The sequence below is a fragment of the Grammomys surdaster genome, unplaced genomic scaffold, assembly GCF_004785775.1.
Source record: "Grammomys surdaster isolate TR1022 unplaced genomic scaffold, NIH_TR_1.0 126115, whole genome shotgun sequence".
NCBI lineage: Eukaryota > Metazoa > Chordata > Mammalia > Rodentia > Muridae > Grammomys > Grammomys surdaster.
In genome coordinates, this window is record NW_021620923.1 from 7,788,143 (window position 1) to 7,806,967 (window position 18,825).

The 18,825-nt window shown below is 34.2% G+C and overlaps 1 protein-coding gene and 1 long non-coding RNA gene across 3 annotated transcripts in view; one reads left to right on the plus strand and one right to left on the minus strand.

The window, feature by feature from the left end:
* Positions 1-12,361, plus strand: part of Cadm2 (cell adhesion molecule 2) — a 919,498-nt gene extending 907,137 nt beyond the window's left edge. For both annotated transcript variants that reach the window (XM_028756256.1, XM_028756257.1), the window contains 2 exons: positions 10,629-10,754; positions 11,901-12,361. In XM_028756256.1, the coding sequence (XP_028612089.1) occupies positions 10,629-10,754; positions 11,901-12,019 (245 nt within the window). In that variant the 3' untranslated portion in view covers positions 12,020-12,361. The remainder of the gene's footprint in view (positions 1-10,628; positions 10,755-11,900) is intronic.
* Positions 10,516-18,001, minus strand: LOC114611539. Its single transcript, XR_003709853.1, has 3 exons — positions 17,916-18,001; positions 15,011-15,069; positions 10,516-10,738 (listed from the first exon to the last, which is right to left on the minus strand). It is a non-coding gene; the product is annotated as an uncharacterized LOC114611539 (long non-coding RNA).
* Positions 18,002-18,825: the final 824 nt, after the last annotated feature.

Here is an 18,825-nt window from a genome sequence, read left to right on the forward strand (position 1 = left end):
AAATAATTTATAAATCTTTGCCTTTTAAAAGTATCATCCATGTTAAAAATTACTAAGCTTTGTGCTAATAAAAAATTGCCCTTAAAAGTTATTTATTTTAATTTTTAATAATGGTTTATTTTTATAAAAGTAATTATGTAAAATTATTTTAAATCACTTTCTATGAGGACATATAATTTTAAACCTTAGTATTTTTCAGACTGAAAATATATAAAAATATTATTAAATTCCTTTTATAAAGTGACTGTAACAATTGAAGGCTAAATTACGTACTATTCATACTTTTCCTGACCCGTAACAGAGACTGAGACAAAAAATAATAATAATTAGAAACAAGGAGAAATTACTTATACCATATAGAAGAATTTCAACCTGGAAATTATGGCTGACTGGAATACAGGCTTAAAGACATTAGAGATTTCAAAGAAGCTTCAAAAACCACAGTGGAAGGAGGAATTCTAGTATCTGATTTTTGACGAGAATTTTGAATGTCGTAGATAGAGCAACAAATTACCCTGTAATTAAGTGATGGGATTGGTTATCAGAAAGGTATAGGAGGAAAACACAGAATCAAAATTTACTACAAAAAGGATAAAGAGCATAGTCTCTTAATGTTATAATGATTGAAATAGTGTGCTCTAATGAAAGGCTAGCTCTCAGTATGAAAACCAGCTCACAGAATCTGAGATCAGTGTATCGTAGAGAATGTATGAAACCTCTTGACCTAATATTTTAGACTTTCCTCAGACTGTAATTTAACTTTAATTTTTCTACATGTTTTTAAACATGCAGTGGATTTAGAAACCTATACATGTTTGCAATGTTATTCATATTTATTTTAAAGACATGTGAAACGAAGAACATCATATCCAGTCATGATTTTGTAAATAGGACTTTATAGTTTATGACTTATCCATACTGCAATTTCAAATAAATTTATAGTGTAAAGTTATCATCTACATTTTAATATCGAGTTACTTATCATAAATATCATATGTCACAAGTTTTTCTTTAGATTATTTTATTCTAAAAGCATCAAAAAATACTTTAATTAAAAGATGTTAAGCTCAAAAGTCTTTACAATTGTGCTTCCATTTGTATCATCTATCCATTGCAGGTAGACAAGAATTATAATGCTACATGGCAAAGTCTAGTGGCATTTACCCACTCCCATGTTCACAGATTAACTGCAAAAAGTCAAGAGCTGACACTTAAGAATAAATAATGATCTGTTGCTGGAAATATTAAAAAATGGTACCATCCCGCTCTATAAGGAGCAAGTAACAGTCAGGATGGCCTGGCCATGCACATGAAGGAAAACACCACACAAGCTTACTTCATTAACAATAGTAACTCAATTGCTGAGTGCAACAACTAGAATCCTAATCCTATAAGCCATGTTAAATCTAAATCCTCTGATGCTGAATCCTGGCAGATTCACCATCTAAACCTGGAGACACTAGTAGCTACATCTTGTCCTCTCACTATCCTTGTCCAAAAACCCCTGTCGCTTTCCTGCCTACTCTCTTCTATCCAACCTGGAAGTTGACCCTGCTTTCTCAGTGATTGGTTCTTTTATTCATTAGGGGATGGCTCACAAAAAATCATCTGAGTATGTGACTCATTCCTCCTTCCAGACAGCCCCTCTTGAGAAAGCAGAATTAACATCAAAATGCAAACAGCACCAGGGTCCTCCACAACCATAATCTTTAAAGATGGATGATGTATTTATTTGAATAATAATGCAAATTTAGCTATTTGTAAAGTTCTTTAAAAGGTTATACTTCTTCTTTTATTTCTCTGACAGAAGATGAATTGAAGGCTATATAAGATCTTCTTGCTAGGAATTATCCATTTAAATTACGCATTATTCCTGCATTGTTCAGATGATACTTACCTGATCCTCAGTCTCTTATTTTAGTTGCTAAGAATAGATATTAAGGAAAGAGTTTTAGTTAAGCAGATGATAGTGAAATAAAAAGCCAATCCAACAATACATAGTGAATGTCAACTTTTAAAGATATTTTGGGCAGGAGACATATAAAGAAGCTCCATATCTAAATTATTAAAATATTTAAAGTACAAGGCTATAACTGTATTTGTTTTCTTGATGTGATGAAACCTGTAATATTTTACATAAATTTTAAAGGTGATTAGTGGAAAATAATTCTTATTGCTGTGGAAGACTTTGTTCAAAAGTTATAAGGCATCCATAACTGATAAAAAACCAAGTCATAATAGAAATGAAATGATGAACATATAAATTTAAACTAATTTTAAAACTTGATAATAGAATAGAAGGGAGAGAGACTCAAGCCAACCCATACTTTACTTTTTGACTATAGTTAATCCATTTGATTCATGTCATTGTATAGAGAACAAACTTTCCTATTCACTCTACTATTTTGGCCTGATAGGACTATACCCATGGATAGCAAGCATAAAAAAGAATAGTTTACTTTTGACTAACAATTTCAACCGTCATATTTCCAAATTTTCTACAACTAAGTAGAAAATATGCTCAGTTACTTTCAATGAGGACTATGCATCTATACCTAAGATAGTTTAATATATATGTCATTTTGTTTTGGATAAGCATGGAAATACATAAAGAAAATTTGATTTTTAATTAACTTTATAATGCAGAATATCTGTGTTTTCACTGTTTGCATTACTTGAAATATAGCTACTTTATCACCAGAATAAATCTGGAGTAATTTCTTTCTTCTTCTTCTTCTTTTTTAAGGAAGATGTCTGATATTTGCTAGAAGCAAAAGTTGTAATGGCCCATTCAAGATCATATGTAGTACAGTTAATCAGGGGGACCAGAAGAACAAAGACTGTTACATTCTTGATATCTTCTTCCTTCTTCCTGGAGGTTATTTCTGCCCATAAACTTTCTCTACTTATCTCTGACTGATGATCATAGAAGCAACATGTTTCTCCCAGTGCCATACAGAAACCCCTTTGTATCATAACAAGGGAGTCTCACTCTTTCTGAGTCTCAGAAATAACCTTGACTAAAGAGTCTAACCAGGCTTGGGAAGAAGAATTTTCTGGTTGCCCTTGATCTAAGTCTTCTTAATGACTGAGTTCATTTACATTTGTTGTTGTTGTTGTTGTTGTTCTACTTGTTTGTTTTATGTCCCATAACTACGGCTAAAGTTCTAACTACAGAGGAGCCTCCAAGGTCTGGCCTACGAACACAGGAATGGCAATGGGAATGGCTTACTGTGTGTGGAAAGGGTGGGAAGAGCCCAGAAATCTAGATATAGGTGTTTCTAGGCCTCTAAGCCATTGTAGATGAACACCTGTAGTATAACAAAAGCGAGGATGCAAAAAGGTATGTTTTCCTCTGGTGCAAACAATTTATAGGTGCACACTTGGCTAAGCCATTAAAGCAAGTAAGCCATGTAGTCCCTGGATCTGTAAATACACTCAACTGCCATTCCTGGAATTAACCTGCTGTGCATGCCTCCAGTAATCTGAATAGGGGGAACTATCTAGTGGGTTTCTTGTTGACATTAAGGAGGCACCCTTCCCTTGAAGGTCTTCCAGGGACAGAGCAACTGTAAGTATAGGGTCCATAGTCCATTTATAGCTGCTAGAGTTGAAAGTCAAGTTTACTGTTTGATTAGTTCCAATCCTAACATGATATGGGAGTTTGGGGTCCAGGCATATCTGACCTATATACAGTTGAGACTGATTAAAGAGCTGGTATAGTCTTTCTAACATCCTGAACATTGAAACCATTCAGTGAGGCTTTTGCAGCCTCCTGGAAATTTACTCTTATAGTTACCAAAATAATTTTGGGTGAAATTGAAATTTGGGGGATTGTCACCTTAGGTGTCTTGTATTTCTGAGATACCATGATACACAGAATGACTTTAGGCTCAGGTTTCTTCTGAGTAGTGAATTTGTTGCCTGAGTATTCCCAAGTTCTACCAGTTTCCATATAATGATCTTCAGCTTCCTGCTAGGTTTCCATAACCTTTATGATAGTGGTTCTCAACCTTTGGGGGGTTAAAAGACCCTTTTATAGGGGTAGTGTAATACCATCGAAAAACACAGATTTTTACATTATGATTCACAACAGTAGCAAAATTAGTTATGAATTAGCAAAGTAATTTTGTGTTTGAGGTCACTACAACAGGAGGAACTGTATTAGGAAGGTAGAGATCCACTGCTTCATAGATATGGGAATGAATTGCCCAGGACCATAGGTAGGTGGTAATGGTTTCATTTTTAGGGCTTTTCAGGGACTAGTGTGCTCCCAGGAGGACTTAGCTTATCACTGAGCACAATGAAATTCACCTGGCTCCTGGCAGCTCGGGGGGGTTGTCAGTAAGGTGGGTATAATACTGAGTAGATCCAATAGATTGGAATCCTCTTTATTGATAAAAACATAGAGCAGGGGCATGCTCCTCCCAGAAGAAAGTGAACCATCCTCTAGTAGCTTCTGGGTTCAACATTTTAAATAAATCTATGTGGAAGGTGGGTTGGCTATGAGCCAAATCTAGGAATTAACTCTTGGGCGAATTTCTTGGTGACTACTGAGGCTGTCTCAGTTAGGGTAGGTTTGGATTTATCCAGAGTAGGTTTCCATGAAAACAACCAAGACCTTACACACAAAAATTGTGAATTTGACTCTGTAAATCCACTTCCCAATGGTTTCTCATTTGACTCTGTAAATCAACTTCCCAATGGTTTCTAGGTGTGATTTCTTTTTTTCTTTTTTTTTTTTTTGTTGTTGTTGTTTTGTTTTGTTTTGTTTGACACAGGGTTCTCTACATAGCTCTGGCTGTCCTGGAACTCACTCTGTAGACCAGGCTGGCCTCGAACTCAGAAATCTGCCTGCCTCTGGGGTGATTTTTTTCAACACAGATTTCTTCCTTGGCTTTTCTTCCTTCTTTGGGATTTGTTTGTATGTAAATGGCACATCTACACTTAAAGAGGCTGATGAGGTTATCTGGGTGAGAACTGTAGTATCTGGTCTTGAGTAACTCCACAGTTTTAATTGTTGCCAGAAGGGAGGCCTGGTGGAGTCTGATAACCATCTGTCCTTCAGTATCAGCATGGAATATTGGTCTCACATCTGGTAAAACCACCACCCATTTATTTATTTGCCATCTTTTTTGCTCACCCCCCTTTGTATAGGATGTGCACTGGAACAATTCAGGTTCATGCCAGGTAAATAAGATCTGGTGAGGTCCCATGGGTTCTAGGGCCAGCTTTTAAATGGTCAAGTCTGGTACCCTGTTCTCTTATGCCTCTGAAGATTCTCCTTTCAATACCCTTTGCAATGACAATAGATACTTCTCTTGGTAGCCATATTGCTTCTAGTAGTACCTGAATTTCTTCTTTGCATTCGATTTCCTTTTCTGCAGAAGGAATGAGTCCCTTCTCAATATCAAGAACCTCAAGAACATGTGCCATGTCAATTGCATACAGATTGCCTATTATAAAAGTTGCTTTTATTTCTAGATATAATTGTTGTCTTGGAGGCTGCCTTCTGAATCTGAATATGCTCATGCTTTTTAGCTGTTTCTGAACTCTAGCTGGTTGGTACAACCCAGCTGTTCTCTTTCAAACTCCTCTCCAAGCTAGCTGATTCAATCTGGCATCTCTCAGCTTCTAACTGAACTCTTCTGCTTGGCCTCAAACTAACTTTGGCAGTTGTTCTAATCTTCTAGCTTCTTATTCTCTGGCTTCAACTGCTGATGATGATCTGCACTGAATTGAATGAACTCACAATGAAGCTCACCTCACTGAGCTGTGCTCACTGTGTTAACTCCCAATTGACTCTCCATGTATTGTTCTTAAATAGCCTCTCTTTCATGTGATGTTCCCATGAGAGTTGGGCATATCTTACTGCTAACTCTGTGTCAGATCGTTCTCTGATTCAATACTTTGTCTAACCCTCAATTTCAAATATGGTTACTACTATCTAAAAAGTAATTTTGTCTTAGAGGTGTGTACTCAGAGCATGTCTGTATTCTATATAAGAGTATGTAGAGTGTCTGCATTCCAGCCAGCTCACACAGACACAAAAGGTCTTTTTGAATATGATCAGATCAGCCATGTTGCTGGATTAAAATTCTTCGGCAGTCCATGGACATAATGATATTTTTTCCTTTTCCTGCAGTAAAATCTATGGGAAAATGCCATAAGTTCAGCCCTTTGTGATGAGGCCCTTTGCTGAGGGACTGGGTCAGTACTGTCCTGTCCAAGGTGACAAATGTGGCACTGTCATACCTGATTCAATTTTAAACAAAACTGATCCCATCAGTGTTTGATACCTCCTTTGGTTCTTGTTGAGGACATCTGTTAAGTCAGGTCTGACATATTGGAATGTATCAGTCTCTTTCAGGCAATCATAGAGATGCTCTATCACATTATCATCTAGCACCAAGCTGGCTAAAGTTTTACAGAATCATATACTGAGATGGTCCAGAAAAAGTGCCAAACAATGCATTATTTGGGTGTTAGGTATTCACCTCTCTGTGTTCCCCTCAGGATGGCTGCTACTTAGTGCAGGATAGTCAGGAACAACCACTCTGGCCCCAAGTCTGTTTGTCAAGCTTTTTTATTAGCATGGCTAATGGCAACTGTCTGCAAACAAGCCTGCCAACTGGTAGAAACAGGATAACATTTTTTTTTAAGATAAGCCACTGGCCTCTGCCATTTTTTCAGTGCCCAGACAAGGACCCCCTTTGCAATCTCATATATAAGATCCAAGTGTCTCTTGCTTCAAGTGATGAAGCAGCCAGGGCCATGAGCAGGCACTTCAGGACTCGAAGAGCAAAGACCAGCTTCCTCTGGTGCAGCTAAGAAGTAGAGGTATTGGGTTTCTGCCAGCAATATGACTGAGCCGAAAAGATTCATGTTCCCAACAAAAAGGCAAAAGTCTTAAACCAGATGACATATCACACCATAGAAACCCACTGGTCAACACAGGCAAAATGGTTATGCAGCATCTCAGGGTACACACTCCCTATGTTGCTGTGATATATCAACCACCAGGTTTCAGATGCCCTGAACCAAAACTGTCCAATGGTCTCCAAAAGAGGGACAATGGATTTCACAGAGGGTATAGACATTTTCATGGATATCATAACTGTTCTCATCTGAAAAACCCTCATTTGGCTGTGAGAAGTCATTCTTCCATTGCTGCCTGGAAACCTCCACTGGTGTCACCACAGCAATGGCAGCAACAGAAGCAACAGCAGCCTTCCACAGTTGCTGCTGGAAGAGATGGGTGGCAGGTGTAAGCCTGCAGGAAGTTCTGTGCTATTACAGGACAGTGACTGACACATTCCTAGGGTGCTCCTTCCATTGTAAAACCAAGAGACACAAAGTGACACATAGAAAATACAATCATATTGATTTAAACTACGAGGTCAGTAGCATCTTAGATGGATCTACTACACCATAATTTGGCTTGATTTTCATAGATGTCCTATGTGGAACGTACCATACACAGACTTACTTCCTGATGACACAGATCTAGGTGACTCTGTAGTTTTTTTGTTTTGGGTGGAGGTACCAGGAGTTGACAGGAGCAGAGGCAAGAGAAGTTCCTGAGGCCATGCACCATCTCAGGGTACACACTCCCTAGAAATATCCATTCCTTATAGTAGTGACCCTAGAAATCTGCCTGTCTTTGTATTTCTGAAAGTTTCACTGGGCTTTCCAAAATGTTACAAAGTGACTTCTTCAGAAAACATACATACACTTAAAATCAATAGGAAATCTTTATTTGCTGACTGATGAGATATAAGGTGAACTTGCAAAAACAATGTAGCCTCCCCATTCTTTGCCTTTTATGCATAAAAATCACATACTGTTTGAGATACTTCAATTAGCCAGAACAGTTAGAGAAAACAAAATTTCAGAGGCCAAAAAGCAAGGTTAATACATTCAATACACAGGACTTTCCCAGATCCTGTGACTACAGATTAGGTCTTTGATGGATTAAATTTTTGCTACCAATTTGGCAAGTATTGGAGCCTACTGAATAGGTTCTACAAAAGGTGTTCTAAATGGCATTAATTGTGATAAGTTCTCCTGAACTACTAAAGTCTGGGGGCCTGTTACAAAATCTGTTAATAAATTAGTACACATTAGATAAAGTACATTATACATATGATTCCTGTAAATAGCTAAAATGATAATGTAGGTTATTTTGGATATATTTGTTATAATGTAGTCCTTTACATTGTTACCCATAAGCCTTTGTGACATGATGTAAAAGTTAGACTTGATTACATATTTTTAGACTTGCCTACAATTGAGAAGACCACAAATGAAAGACAAGTGAAGGAAAATTATTTAAAAGTATAATACTGTTTATAAAGTGAGCATTCTAAACAGAACATATGAATGTTAAAGGCTTTGCCAGGTTTGACTGCAATCAAGAGTAGTGACTTGCATGCTTCACTTTTGAGCTCACCAAAATCAAAGCTAAGCACATGTTGACCTGACTCCTTATTGCTCATCTAAATGAAAAACTAGATATTCTCCACTGAAACGTATCCCATAAAACAGGACAAATCACTGACGATGATGTTCACATGTCTTTAAAGTGATATAAAAAAAACATGAATAAATGAAGGATAACATAAATCTCCAAGGGAATGAGAGCAGAATATACAAAAAATCTTGAGGTAATAAATAAAATTCCTGAAAAGATTGCAACAAAATAATGTAAGATAACTCAAGGATTCAAGAGAACATAGCAAGACCATAGTATAAAGTGGAAAGAAAGCAACTCATAACATAAAGTAAAATCATGAAAATAAATCATAAAAAAATTTAATGTGACATCTTGAAGCTCTAAAGTTCTAATGATGAAATGCAGAGTACAGATTATGAGTTTTGATATCAGAGTGAACTGAAAGGAAACATGTTCTTTTTTTTTGGAGGTGAATGGGAATTGCTACAAATATATAGATATTCAAATCTGCATAAGATAATAAAGGTAGCTGATTAGCAGATTAAGGCTTTGTGTTGTGTTTTTTGTTTTAAAAAGATGAGGGTTTTGTACCCTCTTGTGTGATCTTTCAAGTACTTCAAGGCAGATTTTCCATATTGCAGGCATGGTATCCACTCTTTAATTATCATTGCTATTACTTGAAAATACGAGCTAAGTGGGTCTAGAATCAGGAGATCCTTCAGCTTTGATGATACTGTTTTCTCTTTGCTTTCAACCTGTAAGGTCCTATGCCAGGATGCATTAGAAGCAGGTACTGAATAGTATGACCTTCATAGGCACTTGTCAGCTTTTATATTCCATTTCCTCCTTTCCCAAGTTTTTGGGCTCTATAGATTGTTTGAAGTTTTAAACACGGGTTATTTTTGTTTGGATATGATTCTTTGACAGAACACTGGTTCCATTAAATATCACACTCCTAAATCTATTTGTCAGTTACATGTTTCTACAGCCACTCTTTGAGATTTTGAAAGCATTAGTGCCAGCCATAACTCATTTTTTGCCTTTCTCCTTCTGAATCCTGCCTCTAATGTATAAGAAACTACATGAGGATCATCACAAGAAGACAGCGTGGAGGGGCAGCTGGAACGCTTATTTGATCTTTGCCATGGAGCAGAGCCTTAATGCATTTTTTTTTTTACTCAGTTTCATTGGGTTTTGTTCCTTATCATGTGACTTTCATAAATGGCAATTTTCAAACATCTGCTTGTCCAAACATCTGGAAATCTTTGATCTGTTCATCTTTTACTGGTTTATCTCTTTCCAATAAAATCTTATTAACGGCAGAATGTAAAGGTTCTTGATAATCTTTTTCCAATCATTGTTGGGAAAACTAGAAATCCAGTGAACATTTCATTCTTGATGTTGTTTATTCGTCTTTCACCTTCTGTTGACATTTCACAGGCGTGTAAACCTGTCACCGCACTCTATTACTCTCTTTCATCAAACACCGAGTGCTTTCTCCAAAATCATCCTGTTCTCTCCTCAGTTTCCTCTAATCAAATTATTTGTTATGACTATCTGGACTTTAAACGTTACACTCCCTAAAGTATTATTGTTAGATTTTTCTTAAGACATTTTAAGAGCGTGCATCAATTTTTATAGTTTTAAATATTATTTGTGTAATGATATATATCAAATAATAATACTAAATCCCAGATTTTCCATCAGAATTATCTTATTTTAAAGTGTGACTATGAGTTTTCTATATCATGTATAAATATATATATATACATATATATATTAATAAATATATATATGCGTGTGTGTGTAAATATATATATATATGTGTATATATATTATGTAGATTCACATATACATTTATACTTACAAATGTGAATACTAAGTAAAAACATGTACCATCAAAAGCTTGTATATGTATATTTAATTCATGCCATATTTTCTTAAAATGTGTACTCAAAAGTAAAAATTATTAACATGTTCAATCCTATATCTCCAAGTGTTTTGTGTACTGTAGCCACACAACCAATATTTGCTGAATAAATGATTGGCATAATATGTATCAAGTTAATTTTAACAGAAACATGCTGTTTTAAAATGACTCATCTGGTTCCAGATATGTACTTCAGAAGAAAGTGACAGACTAACTAAAACACTTTTCTTCATCCTCTTGCAGATCCCAATTCTCTGGCTGGCCAGAATGGCCCTGATCATGCTCTCATAGGAGGGATAGTGGCTGTTGTTGTATTTGTTACACTATGCTCCATATTCCTGCTTGGCCGATATCTGGCAAGACATAAAGGTAAGCAATATTTAGAGAAATCTCTTTTAGTCTTGATAAAAATCTTACAAACACTAATTAATTCTGACATCTTATAGGGGATATGTTTCTTGACTGAGTCAAGGCAGGGATGCAGATAGAAAGAGGGATTTGGAGATATAAATTGTAAATTAATTCAGGGAAGTGATGATAAGTGTTATTTCAAATGGATTAAAAGTAATTTTATTAACTCTAATTTAAAAACAGTGGAAAAACAATGTACATACTTCTATAAATAAAAACTTGCAGCATCAACCAGACATTAATAGTTGGAGTGTAGTGTTAGAGAAAAGCATGTACTTGATATTCTTCCTACTAAAAACTGGCTCACTTTGGAAACTTTGACCATTATCTAAAGAAATATTGTTTTACTACACCAATCTAATTCTGACTAAAGAAGCAAAACAAAACAAAAAAGGCTGAATGAGAACACAAGAAGAACAGTAATATATTTGTAGTAATAAAATTCAACTCGAGTATTTGGTTAAAAGTTTTATTCATAAATAGAGATTTATGAGTCAAGAAATTTTGATCTTTAACAAAATAAAGATTCTATTAATTTTTTTAGAAATTTTATTTTTATAATAGACCAATCTAAACATTATTGACACAGATTAGCTCAGTGAGATTTTTCATGCCCAGGAGTGTTTGGCCAATACAAAGCAGATTCTATTATTTTTCCAAGCTGTTTTGTTTTGTTTTGATGCTTTTTGTCTTATTGGTTTTTATGTTAAGTTTCAGTTTTCTAATTTTTAGGCTTTTGGAAGTTCAGATGTGAGTAAACAGGGAAAAACATGGTAAAAACTTAAGACTATTGTCAACTGCATGCATTTTAATAAAGAACTAAATTTCTTTTATGGTCTCATTAAATCAATCCAGCATTAAAGAAGTAAAAGTGACATAGTAGTCATTTCAGCCTCGCTCTTGCCTTTAAATAATTACACCTCAGTCTCACATGAAACACTTCTCTTAAAGTAAAAAGAAAGATAGAATTGTGAATGTTTGAATTGTGTGGTGTATCACTTCTGAGAATATTGTCTAATATACGAAGATTCAGTCAAATTTTTCTCTTAATGTAGTTATTTTGTTAGATGCTCAGAACTAACATTCTTCTTCCCACATCCACAGGAACATATTTAACAAATGAAGCTAAAGGAGCTGAAGATGCACCAGATGCTGACACAGCCATTATCAATGCTGAAGGCAGCCAAGTCAATGCCGAAGAGAAAAAAGAGTATTTCATTTAAAATTCAGGCACCAAGTTCTGAGTTTTACCTACCAGGCTGACTGCTGGAGAAAACTGGCAATCATCTTTCAGAAATCATTCCAACCATCTTCTTCTACTACTTTTATTAACACCCATACTGTACTGCTCTCAGTAGCCAGTGTATACCAACAATCAGCAGTTGAAAGCATCATTCTTTAATTACTGTACCATCCATAATGCAGGACATTTCTTATTGCCTAAATTTTACACCATTGCTCTTTTAACATACAGTGCTTGAATATACAGCCTTAACAATGTTAATCATCTCACTGGATCATGATATTGAGTTGTTTTTATACATTTGAAGAAATGTATGCAGAACCCCGCCCCTACATTTGTTTTCCTTGAGGTCATAGACTTTATTGGTTTGTCACTGGACAGTTATCACAAGTCACAGGATTAGGTGATGACCTAATGTGTTTAAGCTTAATCGAAGATTAGAGGTTTACAAACAATGTTTTCTACCTGTCTATCTTCAAAGATAACATGTTGTGGAAACATACGCCCTAGAAAACACAAACTGAAAAACACTGTAGTGTAGTTTCTGGAATGTTTGAGATTATACTGGTAATACAGTATCAAGTTGCTATTTTAAAATTTAGTGTTTGATACAGGCGCCATGTGTATGGATTATACTCATGACATGACACCTTATATTATTATATAGAGCCTACCATTAGGTTATTGTAGCTTCATTTACCAATAAATTATTACAAACATTTAACTGCTTTGGGAATCATAAAGATTTCATTCATTTCTCTATTTGATTCTATAATTTATTTGTTCCATAAGGATTCACCTGCCTAAACAAAACTGAAGTAGGGCACAATTTTGAGACATTTTAGTATCTGTATATAGTGCATATAATAAATCCAATTAAACATTATTTGATACATATTTAACTTTTTTGGCTGTAGGTTATTCAGTCATAAGTACGCATTTTCTAACGTCCATTATATCCCTTTAGATATTACATAAACTGATATTATAAGTAGATAACATGTATTAGTATTTTTGTCTGTATGTCCCAGCACTGTCAACAACAAAATTTTTCTAGTTCTTGTTAATTTTTATTTGTTATACAATGGAAGCACAATGTTACAAGGAAAGGTAATTTTAAGCTAACAACCAGTGCACAGCCTCAGGTTTTAAATCACAACCACAGTTGAATAATAACCTAAAAACAAACTCTTAGTTTGATTTAATTTACAAAAAAAAAAAACTTTACACATTTTAATTTGGCAGTTTCAGGGCTGCTTAACTATGTTGATTTGCCAAAAAGGAAGTGTTTATGATATTTTTCTGCATAAATGAGCTAATTCTTTATATTAAATTCCTGTCTATGCATTCTGTAAGGTACAAACTTATGAAACAGAGAGTGATAGAGAACCTGTGCCATGCTTTTGACTCCAAGGTGAAAATCTCTTTCTCTGAATTATTTTAAATTTTGGTATATTGAACTATTGTAAAATTAAGTAATCTTAAATATATCACAAAGCCAATACAAAGTCTTCTTTCTTTGGATGAAATATGATACTGGTAGAATAGTTTTCATTTCATTTACTGAAAGCTAAAGAATAAAGATCCAGTTAGATTTGAAAAATACTTTCCCATTTGCAAGCATTGCACCTTTAAGAAGAAAACAAAAAGTACAATATGCTAGGTGTGCTTGTGATGTCTAACAGCGTGGTGGAGTTTTAAAAATACCTTGGAACTTATTTGTGGGGAACAAGAATGATTGAATACAACATCATGTGTTAATAACAAGTGAAAGACAAGGGTGCTGTATATTAGATTATTTATCAGAAAAGTATCGAACATTTAAGGACAATGTTAGAATTTTTAAGTTTTTTTTAATTGTGTAGCATTTATCTTGTTGATTTCTTACAAAAGAAAAAGGACGATGTCAGTCAAGCAGCACTTTTTTTCAAAATATACAGAACATAAATAATATGATGTGGTTGAGTGTTAACATAATAAATCATATACAGTATGACATTTTAAGGAAATAAGTCTGCATTGATGTGATTGCATGCTTGTTTTTACAGTTCACTCCATACCATCTGTGGAAAAAAATGCAATAATATGTTAATATAGTATGGTAGTTCGAGAGAATCAGGTAGGTGCCTCTAGACACATTGAAACTAGAATAGATCTATAAACTGCTCATATCTTTCAATGCATAATCTTTAGAAAGACTCCACACAGCAAAAATTCATCCTGTTAGTACAAAATGGAAAGGTTCTTCTTGCTAAGTATGTTGTATAACTGCATCATCAATTACTATTTAAAGCCTAATTTCAGGATACATTTACAAAATTGCTACTCTTCATCGATGCTGTATTTATATCCTTCTTCATCTATATTCTACTTGGCTCCAACTGCTAAAATTGCTGCCCAAATAACACAAACATTATTTATAACACTGTAAAATTAGAAAACCCAAATTGTTTGCATTTCAAGACTTGTGACCCCTTTAACCCTTCTGAGAAATACACAAAACCATTAGAATTTGTAAAATGAAAGTCACTGGCAGATAAAGATTAGTGGGCTTGAATCAAATGGTTTTCAGTTAAACATAGCTAATTTTGATTGAATGACATTTCCTGTCGCAGAACAAAAGTGATGGCGCTATGCTTTCGTGTATTGAAAGGTCATTTGGCTTACACTGAAGGAAACAAGTTACAAGAGTTGTGGGCATTCCCCATTCAAACAAATAAATGAATAAATGAAACAAGATTTTTAAATTGGACTCATGTCAACTGAGAAGCCTGAAATATGCCCAGTTGTATGCACTCGGAGCCACTCTCTGTCTCTGCTAAGGGAGTTCAGTAGGTAGGAAACACAGTGAAAGGAAATGTGTGCACACACTCCTCAAAGACTAAGAGCATCATTTGTTACAAAAGGAAGTTCCTCTCTGCCAGAAATGTTTACAGTGTACATTGATTGTCCTCCATCAGTAAGATCTAACCAATATTCTTCTTGTCGTCTTTTCCTTTTTGAATGTCCTGAGAAGAATTGTGACCAAAACTATAAGAAAAAAAGGAAAAGTACATCAATAAAATAGTAAAGACACAATACTCCACTGGAATATTGGTGTGTGTGTGTGTGTGTGTGTGTGTGTGTGTTTGCATGTGCATGTCTGTGTGTGTGTACTTGTGTGTGTGTTGGTACTCCACTGGAATATTGGTATTTGTGTGTGTATATGTGTCTGTGTGTATGTGTGTATGTATGTGTGTGTGTGTATGTGTATTGAAGAGAAGAGAGATTAAAACAAACACAGAGAAAGAGATTCCAACATGTTTCCTTTTACCAGAAATTGCAAGAAGCAATTTAAGGAACCTGATATTGGGATTTAATCTAGAAACTGGATGATCTCATTAAAAATGTCTAGTCTTTCATAGAAACTTTACAATTACAATAACAAATAGAGAAAGAAAAAAACTTTCCTGATTATGGCAAAGAAGCTAACACCTCATTTGTTTTATGTTTTATTTTTGGTTTTTGTTTGGGTTTTGTAAAAATATAAATATTCAATTAAAAAGACAGGCTCACTTGTAATTATGTACTCATGACTGTAACAGCATTGAGATACCATATAGGCACATGTACAGCAGCTGTTTGACAGTAATGGCTCTTCCATGTAACATAGCAGTTAATGTGTGATTTAGTGCCACTTATTGCAAAGTGTTACCAATGGGCACATTGAAAATGCTTTTCCTTCCTCATCCTTTTGACATATGTATAATTTAAAAAATAAAAATATCTTTCACACATTTTCCAATTTGTGAAAAAAAAAAAACTCTTCATATCCGACTGTAACCTCTCCATAACATTTTGGTCCCAGAAAACTTTCAAAAAATGCCCAATTTTATTTCCTTTAATAAATGGTAATCTGTAATGGGTACAGACAATGAAATAATAACTCAGTGGTCACAACTGAAATAACTGAAAAATCTAAAGGAAATTACTAATGAGTAATGCTTTTTGTTAAGTGGCACCAAGTACACACTAAAAACTATGCAAAATATAGGTAACTACACTGTATGTACATGTAAGTATCTTGTACTAGCTGTGTATGGATGTTGGAAACCCATGTAATTATAATATGCATTTTGAATTCTGGGAAAGAGGAAATCTTAGTGTAGATAATATAATTTGTTTTGAAATATACATTGGCAATATTGAAATATACTCAGTGCAATATCTCTAATTCTATTGCTGGATACTTAATGCAAAGGGTTTAAAAATATTCTTAAGATCCAAGAGTTTGCTTATTCATCTCTCATGTTTTAAAATACTAACTACAGCAAGTTATTCTTTTTTTCTTGCTTAATTATTGAGGTAACTTAGGACATTTATTTGGTTTAGTGTTTAACATTGCAGCATAGAATGAAAAGACATGGATTTTAATCTTTGACTCATATTTAATCAAATTTGATATTCTTAAACTTTCTTTGAAATGTATGTGCTCTAATAGATTGATATACTTTGATTATGAGTAAAAATTTATTCAAAGAACATAAAGTATATTTAGTACTTAAAGACACTTATATTTTAATGAGGAAATTTTCCTTTCTATATTTTCCTTTGTCTCCCTATCACAACCCAAACACGCCCTTTGCACTTCTATATACCCTTCCAAAGGCAGTGGATTGAGCGTAGCAAGATAATCATGAGGCTTGAAGGGGATGGTCTATGTGAATGGGTTCTAAAATCATCAGCATTTTTATGTATTGAGATTACTATTGAATGCAATAGTTATTGGATATAGCTGGTAATTTCTCTGCCATGCATACTTACAATAATTCTTCTACCTCTCTCACTTTTAACATGGGCTATGATACTTCAGTATAAATAGCAGAAGTAAATATTTACAAGATATCCCAGGAAGCATCATTTTGGGACCTTCATAACAATGCACTCCCCACTCCCTGGGAAATCTCAAAAGCCAACTTCTTGTAGTGTATTCTATGATGTACGGATATGCATTTGTTTAGCTTCTCTATCGTTAGGTGCACATAGATAACATATGAAACTTTGATGAGGACAGTTCTTTCCATGCCTAGTTTATGTTTTGCTGTTATGTAATTGTAACTTTTTGAAAGTAATTTGATGGCAGCAGTTTGCAATCCAATCTGATATTTCATTTTATTTTTAAAGTGTAAGAATTTCTTCAAATTCAATGCTGTATTTTAAGTACAAATCATGTATATGATTTAATTTCCAGAGAAGTATTATCTATATAGACAAAAATCAAGTATTTTAAAAATTCCTCCATATGAACAGATAATCCCAATAATTGAAAATATTGCCTCAAAAGCCCACCATTTCTGCCTAGGCATGATAGGAACTTTTCAATGATGTAATTTAAATATGTTAAAATAAAATACCATTTTATGAGCATATTTTCCTTCAGGAAAAATAAAAGATTAGATAAATCTATTAAATACTGATGGTGAATCTATAAAATACACTTAAAATTAAAGTAATATTATTGTGTAATGTGGTTATGTTATAAATATCATTTGTTTTACATTTTAACATTGTTTCCATATATGTATACGTGATATATATGATCATATATATTACATATATATATATGTATATGAAATGTGTGATTATTTTTGAGAAAATGGGCCCAAATGTGAAAAAGATGTAAAGAAAACACTATACTCCCTTGGAAATATGATGTATATTTCAAAGATGTTAAGTTAAAAGAGAAGTGACAACTGCAGAGGCACAAGAAAAATCTACCAGGGCTCAGCACTTAAGCACTTTGCCTACATCCAGGGTCAAAGCAGTAGCGATTCCTACACGGACTTTTAAGCGCAGCATGAAATGCAGCATTACACGAACACACAGTACTGTCAAACCTCAAATGCTTTCTTTCTTTAGATGTTTTCCCTTGTACATGATCCTCGTAGACACGTTTTTTATATTTGCTGATAGTGAAAGTCACGTGCAATAAAATGTAACAGTTGGAAGCAGTAGTCACTAATCGGTTAAAGACAAGTACAAAATGTAAAAACAGTTGTTATCTTTCTCCTCTTTGCTTTTCTCTGTGGTTCCGATGTGTTGACTGAGTGTCATAAATAGAACAAAAAAAAGAAAGCAATCTAGAAGCTTTTCAAAGCTAGTAATATTGCTCCTTATAAATATGTAACATTTTAATCTTTTTTACAAACTTACTTCGCTATACTCACTGTACCTGTTGTCGATTGATTCAATGATGCAACTGAGATGTGAACTAAGGACTTCTGAGTTTGGAATGGCTAATCTCTTCTTCATATTCAGTTCACATCAATATTTGTGAATCCCTTGTTTAGCTTTTTATTCAACAGTAAATATTCCTTAAAGACAGCTCCTTTCTTATCATAAATATTTCAGTGTAAACAACTTTGCAACAAGTTTGCCATGTTAAAAAAAATTTAAAGACTTATCTCTGAAAACAGTGTCCAGAAATGCAGGTGTTCCCAGCAATGAAGCTTCCAAAATAAAGTGTTCTATTTATATGACATGAAATCCATATCTTTTGGAAGGGTATACTTATGACAGCATTCAAATATAGTCTGTGCTGTAAGGAAAATCCACCAAAATGAAGCATATCACACAGAAAACAAACCCAATTATTTATTCTACTCTTATCATGAACATTTTCACAAAACAAAATGCATATTGTAATATTAAGTACATGACACTTGCATGTTGATATGCCTATATACTTACAAAGTATTCAATGTGTACTGAGTGGCGCTTCAAATATGTCATGTACAACACTTATAA